General features: G+C 42.2%; 1 protein-coding gene across 3 annotated transcripts in view; it reads left to right on the top strand.

The window, feature by feature from the left end:
* Nucleotides 1–22,478, top strand: part of LOC131685745 (homeobox protein cut) — a 528,971-nt gene that overhangs the window by 490,857 nt on the left and 15,636 nt on the right. For 2 of the 3 annotated variants that reach the window (XM_058969660.1, XM_058969662.1), the window contains exons 6-7: nucleotides 19,483–19,894; nucleotides 19,955–21,605. In XM_058969660.1, coding sequence (XP_058825643.1) covers nucleotides 19,483–19,894; nucleotides 19,955–21,605 — 2,063 coding nt within the window. The remainder of the gene's footprint in view (nucleotides 1–19,482; nucleotides 19,895–19,954; nucleotides 21,606–22,478) is intronic. The other variant, XM_058969661.1, reaches the window with a different exon arrangement.

Genomic DNA, 22,478 nt, shown 5'->3' with positions numbered 1-22,478 from the left:
CTGCACCTGTGCCCTGGCTAAAGGAGAAAGCGACTGCACTTTCTGTATAGAAAGACTTCCTGTTGCCAGCGGGGGCACTAATTAAAAGTTTTGCCTCGGAGACAAGATGGCGGAAGTGCGCACATAACCTGCAATTTTCCAGTACGCTTCGACGACCGGAAAAAGTGCAGCTGGATCGGAAAACGGGTACAATGATTGAAGGAAACTTTCCGCAGCATAAGAAACTGGTATACCCATCTCAGGTGCGTGACGTGCTTCGATTTGCCTCTTCTTAATAAATTAATTTTCCGCGACAAAAACTCAGGCAAACAGAACTCGCTTCCCCGGTGGCAAGCTGACCTCACTCGCTCGCGGTGCACGCTGAGCAGCAAACAGTTGTAATAAATAATTTCCATAAATGTGCAATAATACTTAATTTACTGTTTCGGGAGCAGAACTGCTATGCTAAATGGAGGAAAGGAAGTGTGCGATATAGTTTTTAGCAACAATTTGCATATTAATAACTGCTCCATCCAGAAGAACATACACAAACACTCCTGCCTACTACCGGAGCCGTGTAGGAGTTTGTCACATACATATCGAAGCACTGCCGCCAGCCCTCTACGGGGGGAATGGTTATTAATTTGTTTATTGCAATCATTATTCCCAATTTATTTACGGGGGGCTGCTGCTGCTAGCAGCCCGATTCCCCTTCCACCATCACTATCCTTAACTCCTTACTATGATTTATGACCAATCGGCTATCGTTTCTTTCGCTGTTGTAATTATGCTTTATGGTACTGCAGCAGTGCGCGATGGCATAAAATTAAACCGCGGCGACGGCGGCAACGACGACGCTTTCTTGGCGAGGTCTATCAATAATCGTTTGACTTGACAAACAAAGCAGTCGTCGTCGTCGAGTCCCCAGCCGCAATATTAATCATGTCATCAAACTTCACCTCACGCCACATGTCAAACTAGATTTCGGACGCCATTTTGCAGGATTTTGAAAAGGTGCAAAACAAAAACTCTTAATTTCGGTCACCGCGACAAGTCCAAATGGAATGACCACTGGTCAAACTCATCGCTGGCTGACACGCGATTATTGTTTTATTTGTGTTTGCTCGCTCGCTCGCTTGTTCCGACGACTTTCCTCCTGTCAGACACACCCCGCACAACAGTTGTCGTCATTTTTGTGGTGTTTACATGTTTGAATAATATATGCACCTGGTCCGGTTAGAAATGAAACCATCTGCGAATGGTTCCCGGTAACGGAATCGGATCGTTTTCCGGCGCTAATTGACTGGTCAAGCCAATCTCGGAGCAGATAATTTCTTTCAAATCATATTTCATTTGTTTTCGTACGTTTGATGCGTTGGTGAAACCTACTTTGTCACCAGCAGACATACCCAACAAAGCAGGCGAGCAACATGCAATTAATTGGCAAGAAAGACACCGCCCGTGCGCGTTGCGTTCGGCGCTGGTTCTAAGTTGGCGAAATTGGGAAAAGTTCAAATCCATCACGCCTGCTGCTGCTGCTGTTGCTGCAGTTGCATCTCGTCTGCAATCATTTCAGCCGAATGCCGCCGAGAAAAGAAAATGTAACTCATTTTAATTAACGGCAATAATGTGAAAGGACAGATTTTTAATCTTTGATCTTACACCACGAACGACACGGTAGCAAGCAGTGGCTGGCAAACCTCAGCTATGTTCACCCCGCGCCCTCTAGAATGCGATCCCGGGGAGCCGGGCGCGAATCTGAACATGTGTGTGCGTGTGTGTGAACACGATGTCAGAAGAAAACATTCCATTGTAAATACTTTTATCGCACGTCTCGTGTGACATTTGCCTTTCGGATAGAAATTTCGAACCGCATTTGTGTCGGGACGGAGAGAGAAAATAGTTTATTTATAACATTGATATATTTTCGCTATAGACTTCAATGTAATGGCACGTTTTTTACGGCGCGGATGAAGTAAGGCGAGCTTTGACATTTGAGAAATCGCAGAAAGGATCGGAACAAATTGGTCCAATAGGTTGAAGGAAATGCCGTCGTTATCCGAGGAAAGTCGAATTCTGTTTTGTCTCTTACTAGAAATTTGGTCTAGTACTGTGGTTCTCAACCTGAGGAATTTATACACAGAAAAATAAAGCAACCCAAAGGTTATATAACTTACATTGGGTCATTAGGGTATGTGCTGTTTTTGGCAAAGGTGTGAGCTTGGAATCTACCTAGCGATTGTGGGAACGAATCACCGAATTTGTGCAAAGTATACCGAAAGATATAGCTCCCAGAAATAGCTGTTAACTGTGGAGGATAACAATGCTCGCTCGGTTTATCGTCCGCAGCGAGAGTGGTTGCTGCTTTTGGATCCTATGCAGCTAAATTTGATCGGCACAGAAAAATTGTGCCAAATCATAGTACCATGGTGAATTATTTTTATACAAATGTCGTAGAAATACGTTAAGCATCCGAAGCAGGTCGATTGAGAATCGCTTTTTTGAGTTGAGATGATGCTGGCGTTGGGAAAAGCTGATTTTTTTTTCAAGACCATAACTGATCTCGACGTTTCACGCATTTCTAAGACCTTTGGCGCGAAAAAAAATTAAAAGCTGCATTTCCAAACTCAAGTCTCACCTTAACTTAAAAATTAAGTCCTACAAAGACGATGTTCAAAAAAAAAGTCGAGATGATAAGACATTTGATATCAAAAACACGATCTCAGATTTCTTAAATTTCAAAGTTTTCCTCCAGTGATTTTTCACGGTTGAAAACTTCTAGACATGTCCGACCGGGCATAAATTTTGCGTAGGGACTTTTTTCAAGTTGCTTAAGGTATTGCAGGAAAATTTCATTTTCCGACTAAGTTAACAAGTGGACTGCTTCATACGAGTTCCTGCCTGTTGGTTTAGGCAGAGCACAGCAAAGTTTATAGTGAAATGTTTACCTCCTAGTCGAAGATAAGAATGGCAAAGATCCATGGTATCCATGTGAAACTTCTTCATCATTTAAAGCTTGCAAGTTTCCTGACCCTTCTTTTCAGTTGCTGGCATCGGTGAATATTTCTAGCATATAAGTGTCAAATGACTGCTATGATTAGCTAAAAGCCGACTGTTTATATGGTGCAATCATCCCAATCAAACAACTTAATCTCGGGACGTAGTAGGTGTTAGCTCTACCGATATTCCAATGACCCATTTTAGAATGACAGAACCCTATCGGTACAGTCCGAGGCCACGGCTCCGCCTAGAACAAGCGCTACAGAAGTCTTGGAAGTTGAAGTCGTATTTTACTAAAACGACAAAAGCATAATCCGCCCATCAATCTCGTATACTGCAGGTATGTGCGAAATTTATATATGAAGTAGTTCGTCGATCCAATAGAAGACGTAAATCCGTAATCGATTATCCAACAACAGAGTTCCAAATTGTTTTCCATGCGACGTGCAAGACATCGCCTTGACTTTTGCTAGACAACAAGCAGCTCGTTAGGCCTATGAGAATCTGCTGCTAGATTACGTTGCTTTCGTAGAACCATCTGCTTAAATCTATTCTCTATGATTCTAATCGCGACAAAATGGTCGCATGTACGAGCTTCAAACCATACACAGCTACTGCTTTGCACTCGCCAAACACTTGGCAAGCCACACTATCCAACAAGTTGCGCACGACGGAAGCTCAAAGTACCCCGCCGCCGTAGATGCTGTGAAGCTCCAATTCGTCTGGTCAAAGATTCACCCTTAGGAATCGTATGACGACCGGGGGCCGATAGGTCCATGATTCACAATAGCGATAGCTGGTTCATCGATTTTCAGTCGATATTGCAGTTTTACGAAGCTGCGTCATTCTACTTTCTACGAACAGCTGTTCAGAAGACTAAGCTAGGTCTGTTTTAGTCTCTCCCGATCTCAGATCTACGCGTGGTTGCTTCAGCCTTGTTCTACGTAGCCCAAAAGCTAGCTTAGAAATCTTTCTCATTATCCGCTAAACCACCTGTTTTCCGAAGATACCTTTCAACGATGGCTCAATAGGTTCCAATCGGACGAAGCTGAATTTGGTGGGTTGCATTTCTTTGGGACGATATTGACGTTATTCGTTACGTTGAGCTACGTTTCCTTAACCGAACCCTTATGCTTACGGATAAATGGTAAAAGTCGTTTATTCAAACACTCTGAAGCGTAAAATTGTATGCATTTTCGTTCCGGTTGTGATGAAAATATCGCTTCTGAAACCGCAACCACATATTGCCTGGCAAACAAGAAATTTCATGGGAAATACTTCCATTTTTTCTGCTTGAAATGTTCAACAATATTTCCTCTTTGCAATGTAGTATAAAATGCCTGTTCCAGTCTATCTTCTGATCTCGCATGCTATAGACACCAGTGAAGCTAGCCAGCGCTTTGTAGTATATCCAGTGCACAAACAGTACTGTAGCGTTGCTCCCGGCTGCGCAGTGAAATGAGTTCGCCAAAGGAAACAAAAGGGCTAGTGCTACGGGATTTCACAATTTCGATCGACTTTAAGAAAACTTGTGTTAGACCCACAGTTTAGGAGGTGGAACAACCAGTTAAAGTTAAAATGGAGATTAACCTCGCGGAAGTTACGTACATTCAGCTACACCACGTCAAAAGCTGTGTTTTGATTACGTTTAGAATTTTAGCACAGTCAGAAAACTTCACTGCAAAGAACAACATGCAACACGGGGTCGAATTCAATAACACTATAATCAAGATTCCCGTGGACGTTTGTATCCATGATTTGGCACCAAGGACGTAGCGGACGGTGGAAACCTTAGGGTTTCCAAAAGAACCGAGTTTTACTTTGGATACGAAAGAGAAATCTGGATTTACTATCAGAACGTCAGGGGATTAAGGATTAATATCGACGAGATATTTTTGGTAACTACGACATCATTCTGACAGAGACTGGACGTGACGAGCGCATTAGCTTACTTCAGCTGCTTGGAAATTTATTCAACGGTTTTCAGTGTGACCGAAGCCCTTTGAACAGTAAAAAAATGAGTTTCGGAGGTGTATTGATAGCTTCGGCACAAGAGCATGTTAGCTCTTTAATCGAAACGAGGGACGGCTTTCCGCTCCACTGAAATTCACTGAGATATCAGTTTCCTAAATTGCTGACTACGTGGCTGTTCGGAAATGGCTAAGCTGAGTTTAAAAAAATCTTATACTCCAAGCCAGTCTTTTTTGTAAACATCGTTGGACACACGATAAAAATTCATACGAACTATTAAATACCTAACATATTGCTCGAATGAGCTCGTTCTGGCCATACTCGGTTCGCTAAAAGTCAAGTCTCAGACAAACCCATAATCGTACACTTCTAGGTGGAACGTTTACATTGATCTGTGACAAAATACATTAAATATCCATTTCATCAGTTGGGAGCTTCTCAAAAAGATGACTCTAAATATGTTTCATTATTTTGGACATTTAACAAAAAAGGCAATTAATATAAAATGGTAATTCAAGCGGGTTACTCCACGAAGGAATCTAGCTGCAATGCTGTCAATGCAAACTTCAGTAGATGAACTCCGTACGATCAGAGCTGCTTTTTATACAGTTTTATCTGTATTATACAGCTTTTCAAGTGTAGATAAAGAACTGTAACAGAATACAGATCTAACACTTATTTTTATAAGACAATACAGATTTGCACAAATTCCGTAAAAAAAACAATTCAAAAAAGGGTTTGGGGACCTCTCTCTACAGCAGTTTATGAACATTGGCAAATTATTTAAATCATTATCGATTGAATCATCTATAGTTCTATACACATTGTTAGTTCTGGAGATGAAAGGTGTTAGCTCTACTGTACATCCAACGACCCATTTCAAGGATGCCTATTCATACACGTACATCCTGCGGTCAGCTTCATATATAATATGCACTGCATTTACCAATTGAATATGTGAACGTTGCCATTTTTGATGCCGGCACGTATTTAGAAGAGCCGAAATGTCTAGTTAACTCAAATATTATTTTAACAGAAGATAATTCAACAAATACAAATTTCGAAAAAAAAAAAGGAAACAAACTTAGGTTGCACAATAAATATATATAGATTGTTTCCGCGACGAGCATATGAAATAATTTTGAGCGGCCCAAAATAAGCGTTAACTGAACGGAAAAGCTTACTTTCTATTTATTTATTAAAATAGTCCATCTGACAAAAGCTAGTTTTAATGAATAGCAGCTCAGTCAAGTCATAGAATTGGAGAGCGCACAATTTTCTGTGCGAATTTGTGCAACGGTTCATCTCGACTGTAGGAAAATGTTCGCATACATGCTGTTATTGGCTCGTTGACTCCAAACGTTGTACAGTGGAATCTAGGTAAGCCAGATGAAGATAGAAAACGTTGCGAGGCAGAAAAATCAGGAAAGGTCAGAATTTTCGTGGAGTCAATTTCAGTGTTGAGTAGATTTGTTATAAATAAACTTTCTTCGCTGTTCCAGTATGTGAAGATCGATCAGGCGACATCGACCAGGGTACGGTGGAAGATCGATAGAATTTCGCCATGGAAGGTCTCGTTGTGCGAATAAGACAAACCTTCTCTGCATACGTTCAGCTTTTTGAGGTAGTGGGCAAACTAGCGAACAAATCGGATCCGTAAAGTCCTGACCGATTTTGGAAATGAAGCCGAATTATCAGGTTACTTTCGAAATTAAAGCTGAGCGATTATGGTTAGCTTCGCATCGATTCGTACCGTATCGCACTCAACATGCGGTGGAAAGTTATAACTTTGCGTTTTACAATACTAATGCCAGTTCCTACGACACCGCAGCTATTGAATGTATCCAGAAGCTCTCGAAGACGGATGCAGTCGTCGATAGATCGGACTACAAGGTACAATTCCAAATCATCGGCGTAAATCAGTTTACATCCAACACCATGTTGCATCGTTGACGAATAATACATACCATGTGGGTACCATGTTGCTGCCTTGAGTGACTCAAGATTTGTTTGTAAATTATGAGGAAACATAAGAGCCAAACTCTGTTTGAGACTCTTAACGACCATTTCACGAAATTTCGAAACATTAAAAAAAATAATATTCGGTGGTCAAATTCAGTTGAATGCACCAATATATTACGTGCCTTTTCCTTCAATTGCGTGATGCAAGTTGGCGTGAAATCTAGAAGATTTGTGCTTACGGATTGTCCAGGTATAAACCCATGTTGATCGGCGGAAATGTAACTTTTCCAGCCTGATAGTATGAAAGTGCTTACAACAATTTCAAATATCTTGGATGGTGCAGATAGGCTAATTATGTCCCAGTAATTTCTAACATTACGACGATCGCCGATCTTATAAATCGGGAACATGAACGACTGTTTCCAAATCACCGGAAATTCGTCTTGCTCAAACGATTTGTTACAAATTTAGCTCAAAGGTCAGGCTAAAGTAGCAAAACAGCGACTATAAAAGACAGCTGGAATGCTGAATCTGGTCCCGCTGAATAGGATTTTTTTCAACCTATTCACAGCGGTAACAATCATATTGGAAATGATTAAAAATGTACTCAAGCCATTGTATGACGGACATGCTAGAAATTTCACTCACTTCGTTCGTTATTCTAACTACTAGAAAGAGAAGCGTACAGGTTTGTAATGAATCAATGTTCGCAACGGTGTTCGTGTGATGAAAATGCATACGACAAAACGTATCCTCTCCTACGTGACCATCCAATGCACATCAGTCCAAGGTTTGACACATACTCAGCGAACATTGGTCAGGTACCCAGGGCAGATTCCTACGTACCAATACTGTGGTCATCTGCTACACCATAGAAAAACTTTTTCCATCATATGTTACGACCAAAACCCTATCCATAAGAAACCCCAGTTTGGTTCGTTTGTTATCTATTGATACTTTTAAAAGATAGAGATTTTGAGCCTACTACAGGAGAACGAGTTTTTGAAAATTTACCCCCGCGGGCTCTCCGTCTCAACAGAAACCAATAAATCTCTTCGATCTGCAATTTAAGTGCTCGTTTGGCCAATCCGGCAAGTGGAATATATGAAAGATAAATATGAAAGATATATGATATGAAAGAAACTGAAATTTACCCCTGGCAGTCTGCCCAAATGAACATCGCACACAATGTTTGCTCTGGTTCGGAGCTCATATTAAACCCACATTTCGTGTACGAACTGAAACATGCTATTTCGTACCAAAATACGTGCACGTGTTCGCCGCCACAACCGAACCCCATGTACGTACACGGTGTGCCGTACTCATAGGTTCGTGGCACCAGTTTTCTCTTTCTCACTCTCATCATTACTAGCGTTGACTCTTGTTGCCTTGTACGAATCGTTCTCGTGTGCGCACCCAATGTACGTACACGGATGTTTGAACTAGAGTTTGTACATTGTTCGCTTGGGTTCGATGTTCGAGGCGAACCTGTACATCGAGCCAAAGCATGTTTGAGGTTGAACGCGTGCACGAAATTTTGAACACCGGTACAAACTTGCGATGTTCATGGGAAGTCTGACCATTGGTGCATCTGTTCTAGACATGCGAAACAATACCATTGAAAAATCGCCAGAAATAGGGAACCTGTCTGGTTTGTCAAGCTTTCAATTATCCTGCATTTCATCGTTTGGAAACGAAATATTTCTACGCAAAAATTAATTCAAACCCAGTTGCGTCATTATCGCACACGGAGATAAATTACTTATTAATAAAATTTTCCTTTGTTTTCATATCGCACTATGATTTTCCTGTGAAATTTGGCTCACTGATCACAAAAAAGTATACCTTTGAGATTTTCTAAAAGCCAAATCGGTTGGTCTTTCACTAACATAATCACAAGTTTATGGTATCTCTCAATGTATTTTTATTATAAGTGTTCATATGTTTTGTTAGCAATATTCTCAAAATCAAATCTTTTCTGAGATTTCTATTTGTTTCTTTTTTAGTTTTTTTCGTCCAATTATTCCAAAATAGATTCAGATCAGATTTGTTTATGCTTATATTCGACTGAGTACCAATCACCGACGCCAGAGAGGTGACCGCACCATCTGAGCCTTAAATATCGGCCCATTCCTCGCATGGACTGGGACCAACGGCTTTTTCACCTCAAAAAATCTCACCGAACTCGGGTAGGATTGAGCCCAGATCCAATGAGGTGAGTGGTGGTCACGCTTACCACTCAACTACCGATCATTTGGATCAAATTCAAATGAATCCTAATAGTTGTAGCGAAGAGACTTCGCTATAGAAAGCTATAGAGAATTCTAAGAATGCAAAGCTGCGAAGTCTCAAATAAGCGAAATATTTGAGAGCACCGCAAATAGTGAAACCAATCAGAGAATTTGCGTTGCGTAAGCACGGTATACTTCGTAGATGGTAAACCGACGACTCTCATTCCCACACCGACTACTTCAGGAACAATATTTGGGAATAACAATTGCCCCAATCCAAACGAGAACTTGGCCTTAGAGCCACCATTGTGAGTCACAACCATCTTTACCGTAACGTGAGATATTAGAAAGTAAGTGTTGAGGTGGTACTTACCTAACGGATGACCCCGACACAGTGACACTCCCATGAGTATTAGGTAGTGGGTAGGTATTTAGTCAGGATTCACTTCAAGCAAACGATGCAACTGCGAATATAACTTGTAGTGTTGTAGAAGTTTTGTATTTTCTTATGTCTGAACAGTTCGCTGATAGTGGCAATCAACTAGGGCGTTTGTTTCAGAAGTTTCTGTAATTGTTTCTTCGAAAAAGTAAAAATCCTATTTCTCCCAAGTTCTTGCCAAAGGTCTGCAAGAAGATGCATAACCCCGAGGACGTACTATTCATATCCATACTAGGACTCGCTTAAGAACTCTAGCGTTGTTCGGGCTTTCATTGCATACCTTGTTAGCGGAGAGGAGATTGAGCAGCTTTTGGGATGTGGATCTGCTCCGGGGTGTCTTTCTAGATTAATCGACTATCATAAGAGAATTCGTAGATACAATTCACAAAATCCAAATCAGCAGTAAAATCAACTGTTACTTCTAGACTTGATCGGAATGTCTCGGAACTAAATAGTTTCGGAGTAAACTTCCTGAAAGCAGCAGCGATGTGGTGCCTTTAATACCCAGATAGGAGGCCCTACTCTATTCAATCCGAGATCGAGCGTCTACCGACACGCAGAGCCGTAGCGTGGTCTTTTGGATTCATAAGTGAAGTCTCAAATTTACCCCTGTGTGGACATGGAAATGACACACTTATCCTCACTTATTTTAAAACTTATCTTCATTTAGCTTATAAAGCAAATCAGGATTTTAGCGCTGTCTTACGGTTGACGCCCGCTGGTGAAATGAAATTATTAATAGTTGTTGTTGAAAATGGTGAATCTCCAGTCCAAATGCCTTTTCCTTCGTGTTCTATAAGTTATCACTAAGCCCGTGTATGAACGAATTTTCCTGAAAAGACCCAGCTGATGGTAAAATGAATGTCGAACAAGTTTGTATTTGTTCATCCCAGATAAGCTCAAAATTGTGATATCCCGTCTAAAGCAAGCAAATGACGCTACTGGCAACAAGTTTTTGATAAAGAACTACTGCGTCTACATGCCCGCTCACAAAGTTGAGATCGACGGTATGGTCACCGGTTCGAGCTTATCATGACTAGGTCTGCTGAAGCACAGGGTTGGCTGTCTAAAGAACGTATTGCTCTAGTAAGCGAAGATTTTGAATGGTGGTAACACTGAACGGGACAAAATTGTGTGTCTCCTCCTATCGGGTAATCATTTGGTAGGACTGCTTTCCCTGATTACGTCTCTTTTAACAAGATTCGTCTACCTGATCGGCTGTTTGTACCACGCGTCGTGTTTTGCCCATATCAATACAAAGAAATAGATCATTTGTAAGAATAAGACCCGGCATAGTAGGTGCGCCGAGATTCATGAAGATGACTGCTGCTGAACGGAGACTGCTGAAAAATGTGCCTACTGTGGGGAGAGTCCACATGATATATTGACCAAATCACTTGACTCTTCCTTGCAGTTCATCCAAAGATAAGTGTTCCTCAAACTTGTTTATGGTGGCTTTCACACACGCTTGAAGTATTCCAGAGCGCTTTACGAATTTCCGTATAGCAAAAAACCTTTTTCGCTTAGTCATTAGGGTGTCCCAAAATGACATCATGTTAAAAAAGTCAACGGGCTCACTTCTTAAATGAAAGGTTAGGGTATTAGGACCACTTTCTTCTTCGGAGTGAGTTTGCTAAAACGCTTCCTACTGGTGGCGACTTTTGATTTTTTGAAAAATGGGCCGATTTTGGATAAAATTTCAAATTTATGCCTGTTGAAGTGGTCCTGAACTGTCTTAGATATTTTTTCAGCATTTTTTATTTTTCTGGAGATCCAAACGGAGAAGTTTGGTTAGTTAGCTTGTACAAATTTTGAATTATAAGAGCGGCAGGGCCATTAAAACTTAGTAAAAAGTGAAATTTTTGGTGTTTTTCAGTATTTTTTTTTCAAAACTGGGTATCCACAAAATTTTAAAAGTACAGAAAATACTTTATATAGTTGAGCCGAATTCAGGGGCGTAATTTTGCTGAAGAAAGTGTGTAGCTACGGCCAATGGGGTATAAGTTATTTACGTTTTTGTTAAATAACCTTTTGACATTTTATGATATTCACAAAAAATAACACTGTTCTACAAAATAAAACAACTTAAGTGAACTTAGTCCGCATATTATTTTTCGGAAAATAGAAGGAAAATGATGAAAAATGGCGTTTTTCGCTTGTCTCTAGTACATCAGAATCGGTTTTTATGAGCATTTGACGATTTTTTTAAAAAATATTTTCTATACTAATAGCCACCTAGCGGATTTGAAAATCACTAAAATTAAACAACTATGTCGAGTTAATGGCAAGTTATGGCGTATATTTGAAGGCTGAATTGATTAACGTACTCTCATTTTGTATATAAAGTCTTATTTTCATGTTAGGAACTTTGAAGTGGAGAAAAATGCAGAAGAGTGAGGTGAGTGTTGAAAAACTGATATTTACTGTTTAGGTCACATAATTCCGAAATAGTCAAATTTGGGGCAAATATCCTCGAAAAAGTTTTACAACAGAATACAGCGCATTTTCTGACACAATCATTTTGTTGAAGATGCCTCCTAGAAGTAATTATGGAGAATTAACTCTTCAAAAAATAATTAGAGACTTGGCGTCATTAGCAAAGTTATTATTTTTATAATTTAAGTTACAAAAAAAATCATCAGATGCTCATTAAACCTCGTCCTGACATACTAAAGACGTACAGAAAACGTCATTTTTCATGATTTTCCTTCTATTTTTCCAAAAACAATGTGTGGTCAAAGCACATTTGAACTGATTTACTTTTTGGAACAGCATTATTTTTGATAAATTGCTAAAAATGTCAAAGGTTATCTAACAAAAACTTAAATAACTCATACCCCATTAGCCATAGCTATACACTTTCTTCAGCAAAATTACGCCCCTGAATTCGGCTCAACTATATAAAGTGCTTTCTGTACTTTTAAAATTTTGTAGATACCCAGTTTTGAAGAAAAAATACTGAAAAACACCAAAAATTTCACTTTTTATTAAGTTTTAATGGCCCTGCCGCTCTTATAATTCAAAATTTGTACAAGCTAACTAACCAAACTTCTCCGTTTGGATCTCCAGAAAAATAAAAAAATGCTGAAAAAATATTTAAGACAGTTCAGGACCACTTCAACAGGCATAAATTTGAATTTTTTCCAAAATCGGCCCATTTTTCAAAAAATCAAAAGTCGCCACCAGTAGGAAGCGTTTTAGCAAACTCACTCCGAAGAAGAAAGTGGTCCCAATACCCTAACCTTTCATTTAAGAAGTGAGCCCGATGACTTTTTTAACATGATGTCATTTTGGGACACCCTATTAGTCATGTGTCCAACACATTTATTTTCACTTAATTTTAAATGCGCTAAACTTTGGAAACGAAGAATTTAAATCGTACGAAAAAATAAACAACCGAAAGATGACAGTCAAACGCACGGCATACTGCGATGAGCAAATTAAAATCATCCCAAGTAATAGCGTAAGAGGTAAATGTATTTCCGATACAGTCTTTATAGTCTCAAAAAAAATGGAAAAATATTTATTCACTGGTATTTATCACAGCCACTCTAGTAAATATCATTATCTATCTTCGACCAGAACAATATTCAGTTATTATTTCAAATGACGGTCATACATCAAAGCGTCAAATTCATCCTATTTACACTTTTAACGGAGGGACTACCATAAACCGATTTCTCAGTCTCGATACGCACATTTCAATAAAACTAAAATTATAAATATATTGTCACATTTGCGACGGTATACTCCATCATTCCAGAGACACCCTGACACCGCTTTGTCCGGGCGGCGCATACCGAGATGAATCCATCGTCTTGCACGTTTCAATCCCTTCCTTTCACGCTAGAGCCAAATGACAGTCACGTCGAAGGCGCGCACATCCACACAAAACACGCATTCAAAGATCGCTGCTGGTTACACTCGTCATTCTGTATTAATTATTCCCGACATATTTATAAATTCGATTTTGTCTGTTTTTCTGCTACCCCCGTGCGAACCGTTCCCCACCGGGCGCGCGCATCAGGGAAAATTCGATATTAATTTTCCGATGCTTTCGACGCTCGGCGGCGGCACGGCACGGCACACCACGGCTTGGCAGTGATCTCCGAGCGCAGTAGCCGGCGGCGTGTGCGCGATAGGTTAATAACATTTCGATGGAATCCGTCGCAGCAGTCCTTGGTGGTTGTTTACGCGGTGCCAGAGTATTTGCACTAATTAAAATCGAAATAGCGATCAGCAAGCGAGATGTCAACGGAACGAGTGACTGACGAGTGCCATTCACCTCCTCGTCCGTCTCTCTCTCGTTCGCTGGCTCCCGCACCACACCACGGTAAAATATGACGAACACTAGCGCCATTGGCACACTCCATAAATCAAATCCCTTACGCTTCGCCGACCAAAGATCAAACACCCGAATTCGGTGCTCTTAAAGGAAGAAGCTTCTTAATGATAATTGATTACATGACATTTATCATTGATTAGAGCCGAAGCCCCTCTGGCACGGAAAAACCGTAGCCGGAAGGCCGTTGTTTACATTTCAATAAACGTTAGCAGGACATGAAAAATCAAATAAATTCTCGCCTGTCCCTTCGCACCACCACCTCCACCAACCGTTCCGTCCGTTCGGCATTAGTACAAATATTGAAAATATTTCATTTTCTTCATTCAGCGTCGATTTCGTCAATTTTGTCGTTCACCGCAACGAGAAGGGTGCCATTCCTACCCCCTGCGATGACGATTTCCCGAAGAAGCTCGTCGCCCGCAAAGCCAAAATACAACATAAATAACGTGTATATCCAGCGCGATATTTATACCTTCCTGTTCCCCGTCCTTCGCGCCCATCGCATCGGTAGATCACATTTTATTAGATTTTCCTAAAGACACTGTGCGGCACTTTCCAAATTTCCACGAATTTTATTGCCGATGAAAGGCGAATATTACCATACAAAAGCATACGCGCAATCATCCTCTAGTTTGAGAAGAAGGAGGGGGAGGGGAAATTTTCCGGGTGAAAGGTGCATTACCTATATATTTCGCTTTCTAGCAGGCGTGCTGTATGCATGCGCTGACAGAGGGCGTCGCGCTAGCGGGGGTAATAAACAGCCTGCTTCGGTACAAGATTAATAATAATATTCGTGCCTGCGTCGCGTCTCCGGCGACGCAATATCAAAGGAAGTGGATATAAATATGATAAATATAAATGAGAAGGGAAATTTAATTCGGCTTTTTCCGCTGTAAGTCCCCTGCACGCATCGGGGGATGAGCGTATAGGCTCCGGGATGCCTTCACGACGAAAAAAATCTTGAGATTTTGTCAATGTGAAATTTATGAGATTTCCTTTTTTTGGGTTGAGCGAATAAATAGTCAATGGATTTGCATGGGATAACACCCTTAACAAGAGCCAGTTCGTAGAGCGGGATGTTTTCAACGTTCCTGAATTGTTTTCCTTTTTCTTTCAAATTCTAACAACCTTTTTATGTCATTTTTAACAACATCGACTCTGGATACAATGGCATTGTTAATTATCCGCCTAAATTTATATTGTTGATATTTTCTTTCAAATGCATTTCAATTTTTTCAAAACATTCCACTAATCACACAATTTTTCACACCGTCACTGATAATTGGTTCCCACAATGTTCACATGCAGCTTGATGTCGGCGTGCCGGAAAGAAAACGAATGCCAACCACAACGCGAGGAGGATAACTTCCTCTCAATCCCATGATCAGTAACCTTTTCAAACCGACAGCACATCCGGGAAATTGCTGCAATATAAAGAAGCCTTTCACAAGCAGCTTCTTCTCGCACTTGGGACGCCATTTCCAATGTTTTGACTGTAATTAAATGGGATCGCCGGCGACTACTACTGGAACTACTACCACCGCATGGTGGGTGGCGCTCCCGCCTGAAGGGAGCCCGTCGTCGTCGTCGTCGTCCATCGGCGGGACGCGTTTAATTGCTACTGACGTTCGATACGATCCATTACCAAGCGTCGCGGAGTGCAAGAGCAGTGCCGATGGTGGCGCTGTCCGAAAATCAGTTTTAATTATTACAAAATTCTAAATTATTTCATCATTGCTGCAATTAAAGCTCACGATGATTGCTGCTGCTTCGAAAGCCATTATTAATTGCGATAGGTGCGGGAGCGTTCTCACACCTCGTTTTCACTAAATTTCGAAAATTTAGACTGCCAACGAACGCCAGCCAGCGGTCATCTCCGCTGCGTTCGCCACTCCGCACCGAAAGCGGGGCAGAAGCAATAAAAATAATTTAGTAATAATCACAATTTGCAGTTCACACATGAACTGCACTAAATGCGTTGCGCTTTCACCGCTAGCGTGGCAGCAGCAGCAGCAGTCGCACCGAAACGGAAAACTACGATAAAACCTAATGAAGTGTCAATTCGAAATGAACATTGCATTTTAAAATTTAGAATTTATAAATACACCGCTGCGCCTACCGTGTCTCACCGATGGATGACGACGGACTATGACCGAACATTTGACAGCTGAACGAGGTAGACTCCGGTGCGCGACCGCCGTACTAACGGACTGGACAACCTTAATGGATGCGTCTCATTACGCTTGCTAAACGATGCTTTTAAGACATTGAATCTTTTCACCTTTTTCCGTCGAGTTTTTCCCAGTCAAGCGCACGGAGACGAACCGCACGACCGAAACTAGCTCAAGCTTATGATGAGCTTGTCAATTGGCATAATTACAGCTCCACCTATGGCGGCGATCACGCCTCCCGCAGGTATCACCCACGACGTGCTCGTGGCGACGTCGTGGCAGGTTAACGATTTGTTAATTAAAACCGAATCACTCTCTGTGCACACGTGTGCAAACAACAATCGATGAGCGGTCGTCCCCGCGGCTATTGGTTCGCTCGGGAAGAGTGATTGAATCGCCTACCACCAAGCACGCGTCGAACCGCGAATACGGTCCACGCGGGGAAAAAATGTAGGATTTTTTCCCTCTTGTTCGGTTTTGGCATGAATAGCGAATGTGGCCCCGAGGCTGTTTTAATATCAAATAAATCTGTTGTTTTCAATACATTCGAAATAGGCTCTCGCGTTCGATAATTGTTCGCGGCTTGCCGCAGGGAGCTGATGGTTTGATTTTTTTAAAAGGGGCTGTAGCATCAATTTTCTTAAGACTATTGACACTTCGTTGTCGATTTGTGACATGTTTTCATATTACAATTCTTTTCAATGCTAGTTCAATAATTTTGAGCTAGAGGGTATTGCTTTACAGTCAAGTTGTAAAGAATACACTCTCTTAAAGGTAGATGGTACAACACGAATGGTTTATAATTTTCTTTCAAATGCTAGTTCATTTTTCTTGAAACTAAAATAAACACTTTTTAAAAACTTCGAACCTCGTCACTTTTTCAACAATTAACTAATGAATGCACTAATTTTTTCAATCTGAAAATTTAAAAAATTTTCACTTATCTACCGATTTTTCACTTACTCACAGATTTGAAATTACAATCACTAGTTCTTTACATCATAAATTTAAAGTCCCGGTAGAACACTTTAAACAGTCTTAAATTTTTTAAGACTATTGACACTTCGTTGTCGATTTGTGAGATGTTTTCAAATTAACTTGATTGGACTTGAAATGTTAAATGCCTTTTAATATATCTATTTCTTTCCAATGCTACTTCAATCATTTTGAGCTATAACACATTGCTTCTGAATGAAGCTCAAAACAATACTTTCTTCCAAAAGTTGTTAATTATGATTGAAGGTTTCTAATTTTCTTTCAAATGCTAGTTAATTTTTCTTAACACTGAAACCACCAATTTTCAAACATTTCAAAACTTCACTTTTTACGGAATAAATCAGTTTTTACACTTCCTCACCTATTTAACACTACAGTCACTTGTTTTTTACATCATTAGTTTGAAGCCCCTGAAGAACACTTTAAACAGTCTCTATTCGAATGCCCCCGGTTAGTGTTTGCTTCAACACAATGATGTCCCGAAAGAAAAAAAAACAATTCCGACCAACCACTGCAACATGCAGTAAACCGAACAACCCTTCGCACCCTGCCTAACCTAGATAGCATTCATAATCAATCAAAAGAATTGAAAAAGGCATCATCGCACAACCACGCGAGAAACAGATCACAACTTGAACCCAACCGGAGCACAAAAGGCCTCCCCGAGTTGTTTTCTCAACTTCCTCCTGTCTATCTGTCTCTCTCTCTCTCCCGTTCGGTTACGGATCAATAGCAAACCGAAAGAAGACACACCGCGCGCCATCGAACTGAACGAACAAAAAAAGACCATCCACAAATGACAGACATTTGTAGTAATTACTTCCTCCTACAATCAGTCTCATGCTGTAGAGCTCTCAGCAGCACAGTTCACCCAGCGCGCCTCCCCCCGCCAATCGGGCCGAGGGATTGTCCTTCAATCATTTCCAAACACACAAAAAGCAGCAGATCTTTTCATTGAAACCACTGCCACTGCCACTTGAACGTGAAATACCGGAATCCACAACCCTCGTGTCCCCGGCCATCATCAGCCGCAGCCGGAGCCTAATGATTCTGCTGAAATCGGAGTTCATCTCATCTCCCATATACTTGTGTGGCGGGTGAACGAATGAAAAAAAAAACGCAAACTTCCAATCAAAAACCTACCGTGACAGATAGGGAGGACGAATGGTTCTTTGGAAATCGAAATGCTACTGTTTAATGACAACTTCTTTGCGTGACCTAATGTCGGTGAGGTTCGTTCGAATCTCCTCGCGTGCACTAATGACTGAATTTTGAGAATAGATACTTGGTGGTTGCTTGGATCGATTCCACGAAGCAGTCGATCAAGGATTGCTAGTTTTGTGCAATTTTTTTTCCAATTTTAAAACGTGACTGTGTGTATGTGTGCGACAGCGGCGGTGTCGCTCCGTTAGGATAAGGTAATTGCCCGGGAAGCGATGACAACGCGCCGCGTCGCCGGTAGCTAGATGTCATACGTGGTTTGTTTACATTAGTAACCACTTAGGGGAATCTCTTCCATTCGAACGGGCGAGTACACAGTTTTTTTCCTTCTTTCTCGTTGTTGCAAAAGGTGTATTTTTCACCTTGTGACAGCGTCGTCGTGGTTGCCCCTTTAAATGCCAATTAGTTCCGCACACGGTTTTTTTACCCTCGTACTCCCGCGTAACGAAGAGAACTCTAGAGTACCGGGGTCTATCGGGAGGATCCATGGTTGGGCTCTTGTCTCTCGTGCGGCATGATGATGGAGAAAAAGAAGTACTTCGCCATTGGTTTCAGCCGTTTGCGCGCGTTCGCCATCATTCAAAGCGCCGCTATGTGGCGACCAAAGAGAAAAGAGATGTAAAGTCGTTTTATATAAATTTCATAAAAGCTGCAACATATAAATATAGATCGGGACTTGAGATTGCACATCGTCGGGCTCTTTTTTTCCCTGACCAGCCAACGCAGCACCACCGCCACTCTGATGCTCTGCTGTTAAGGGTTTTTCCTCTTCGTATCGCTGGCTGCTCTGACAACAAACAGCGACGACAACGACGACGATGATGATGATTTGCTTGCTTGTATAAAATGTAGATTCCAAGTAGTGGTTTCTATCCATTTTGTGCCGACCAAAGCGAATAAGAAACGATGCGATGTGAGGATGTGGATGAAAAAAGATAAAAGCGACGCCCATAACCCCCAGCCTCCTTCGATTACCCACACACGTAGCCCTCCAATAAACGAGTGCAGTGGGCTGAGATCGACATTTGTTGCCTCTCTGCTCTGCCTAGCCTCAGGACTTCCACTCGCGCGATGGTCCCTCTGCCTCTGTTTCCTTTCGCCCCCCGCCGCAATACCGGTCTGAGATGCCTCGTTTTTTGTTTTATGACAGATATGTGCTAATTACAGGTAAAGAACCCGGAATGCCATCCTTTGGACGGCCAGACGGTTCCGACATGAACGACGATCGAATCCAGCACATCCTTTCCGAGGCTCAATCGATGATTAAGCGCGACCCTTCGGGGCTTGCAACTCCTCAGCATCCCTCTCAGCAGCAGCAACAACAGCAGCAGCATATGCACCAGCAACTTCAGCTGCAGCAGCAGCTACAGCTCAACTCGCTGGATGATTCCCAGCATAGTGATAACGACTCCAAGTCACCGCACAACCGGGACGTGCAGTCACCGTTTGCCAAAGATTACCTGAACCGACGAGCTGCAATGAAAAAGTTTGAAAACGAAGACATCCCCCAGGACAAAATTGCGAAAATCTACCAGGAGGAGTTCTCGAAACTAATGCGAAGTCCCCGGGAATTTCCAAGGTGAGTATTTTCTTACCCTTTCGGTGTTATTCTCTCTATTTTAACAACATTTTTCTTCAGTTTCCTTTTCCCGCACTTCCTCAGCGGTGGAATGCCACCGATGGAGCGTCTACAGGACGACAATATTCGCATGGCTTTGGAAGCCTACCACCGGGAGCTGGCTAAGATACAACAAAACGCTGCCGCTGGAGGTGGACTACCGAACATGCCAAACATCTCCAACCTGCCCAATTTTCTGGCACTTCATCAGCAACAGCAGGCTCAACAGCATGCAGCCGCTGCCCAACAGCATCACCATCAGTCCGGACTGAACGGATCCGTCCAGGATCTATCGCTGCCCAAGGAGAAACAGTCGATTAAATTGAACGGATCGATGACCGATCTGGAGTGCGAAATTGATGCCGCCAACAAAGAAGTCGACGATGCCATGAAACACAGTGCGTTTAGTTTAGTCAAACCGAAACCTGAACCCGGCACATGTACACCGACAACAACCGCATCATCTGCCCCTAGCCCAATCAGCAACAGTATCCTCCCGCCGGTGATCGCTTCGTCGGACGAGTTTGGCGTCACTGCTAGCCCCCTTCAACGAATGGCATCGATCACCAATTCCCTCATAACTCAACCTCCGGTTACTCCCCATCACAGCTCCCAGCAGCGACCACTGAAAGCCATTCTCCCGCCCATCACCCAGCAGCAGTTCGATTGCTACAATAATCTCAACACCGAAGACATTGTTCGACGAGTCAAAGAATCCCTATCCCAATACTCCATCAGCCAGCGGCTATTCGGCGAATCCGTACTTGGCCTATCGCAAGGATCCGTAAGTGATCTTCTTGCACGACCAAAACCCTGGCATATGCTTACTCAAAAAGGCCGCGAACCCTTCATCCGCATGAAAATGTTCCTGGAGGACGATAACGCCGTTCACAAGCTAGTCGCCAGCCAGTACAAGATCGCTCCTGAAAAACTGATGCGAACCGGCAACTACAGCGGAACTCCTCAGATCCCCGGAATGATCTCCAAACAAATGCCTCCCATGCCGAAGATGCTCAGCGACTCGATCAACAAACTACAGCAAGATCAGAAAACCCTCCTCCAGCTGCAGATATCCCAAATGCAGCAAATGCCACCCACGTCGCAAGCTCAACAGCTTCAACAACATCCGCAACAGCTCCACCATCACCAGCTCGCTGCTGCGGCAGCAGCTCAGCATCACGCCCAGCAGGAAGCCGCTGCACGACAACTCCCACCCTCGTCACAACCATCCCCGCTTCCTCCCACTCAGCAACATCCCCAATCCCAATCCGTACACCAGCAACGTCAACAGCCATCCCCGCAAACCATGCTGCTGACACCACCCGGCATTCCACCACAACACGCCATTCCGCTGCAGACATCGGGACCGCATCACGGCGGTATCGACAAAAAACCCGTCATGCTCGGGGTAGGAGTAGGAGGAATCCACTCGCCCCAGCAACACCAGCAGCAACAGCAGCAGCAACAGCAGCATCAACATCAGCAAACACCAACCTCCCACCATCATCAGCAGCCGGGACCACCGCCCGGTGTGAACACAATGCGCGGTAGCTTACATCAGCACATTTCGCCGACCGTGTACGAAATGGCTGCCCTGACGCAGGATCTCGACACACAGGTTATAACGACCAAGATCAAGGAGGCGCTGCTTGCTAACAATATTGGTCAGAAGGTAAGTTGAGTTACGAATTAATATGATTTTTGGTATTTGCTTTGTAGGATGGTGGGTTTTATTTTAAATGTGTTCATTTTTGAGGACTTCATTTTTAAAATGGTGTATCCAAAAACAACTTCAATTTCGAAGAAAGTATGTCTTGACTATTTTGTAATCAGAGTGAGGATGAGGATGTCGTTGGACCTTAAATAGATTTGAGGTTTTTTTCTGAATTACAAAGAATCCAGACGTTTTACTATTCGTTACTTTTTGCTATGTTTCAAGAACAAATCGGTAAATATTGTTACGTGATCGCGGTAGTTAGCGTTCATGGCTCGTTGGTAAAACTGCCTCTATGGTTGATTAGATACATTCCCCTTTTTCCAGTGAATGCCGGATTTTTGAGCGCATGATGGCTTGTCCTATACTGCCGTTCTATGTATAATTGTCCCATGTATATAGGGAATTCCATAGAACATGGGACTATTAAGCTTAATACGACAGTATTATAGTATTCGGTTTTCGGGTGAACCTGCAGGACCACATCGATATGTTTATCAGTGATAAGAAAGTACCACTTATTTACTCCTTTTCTATTGTTAGTTGTATCACTGAGAAGTTGTATGAACTTTGCTAATTGGTTCCGTATCTTCTTTGGGATTTGACCTCTCTGCAGTAATAGGACATGTATGGGCTACGTTAGCTGTTTTAAACTACCGGAACCTTTTTGAGATTCGTTCCAGCCACGATACCATATATTGTCCGCTATTCTAGTCTACTTCGTATTAGTGCGTTAACTATTTTGATCATCGTTGCTGGATTCGATTAACTTTGTTTTCCTGCTAGTATTTTCATTATTGGAAGCTTTCTACTGTCTTTTTCACAGACGAA

Source organism: Topomyia yanbarensis, chromosome 2, assembly GCF_030247195.1.
Source record: "Topomyia yanbarensis strain Yona2022 chromosome 2, ASM3024719v1, whole genome shotgun sequence".
NCBI lineage: Eukaryota > Metazoa > Arthropoda > Insecta > Diptera > Culicidae > Topomyia > Topomyia yanbarensis.
This window is presented reverse-complemented; position numbering and strand designations above follow the sequence as displayed.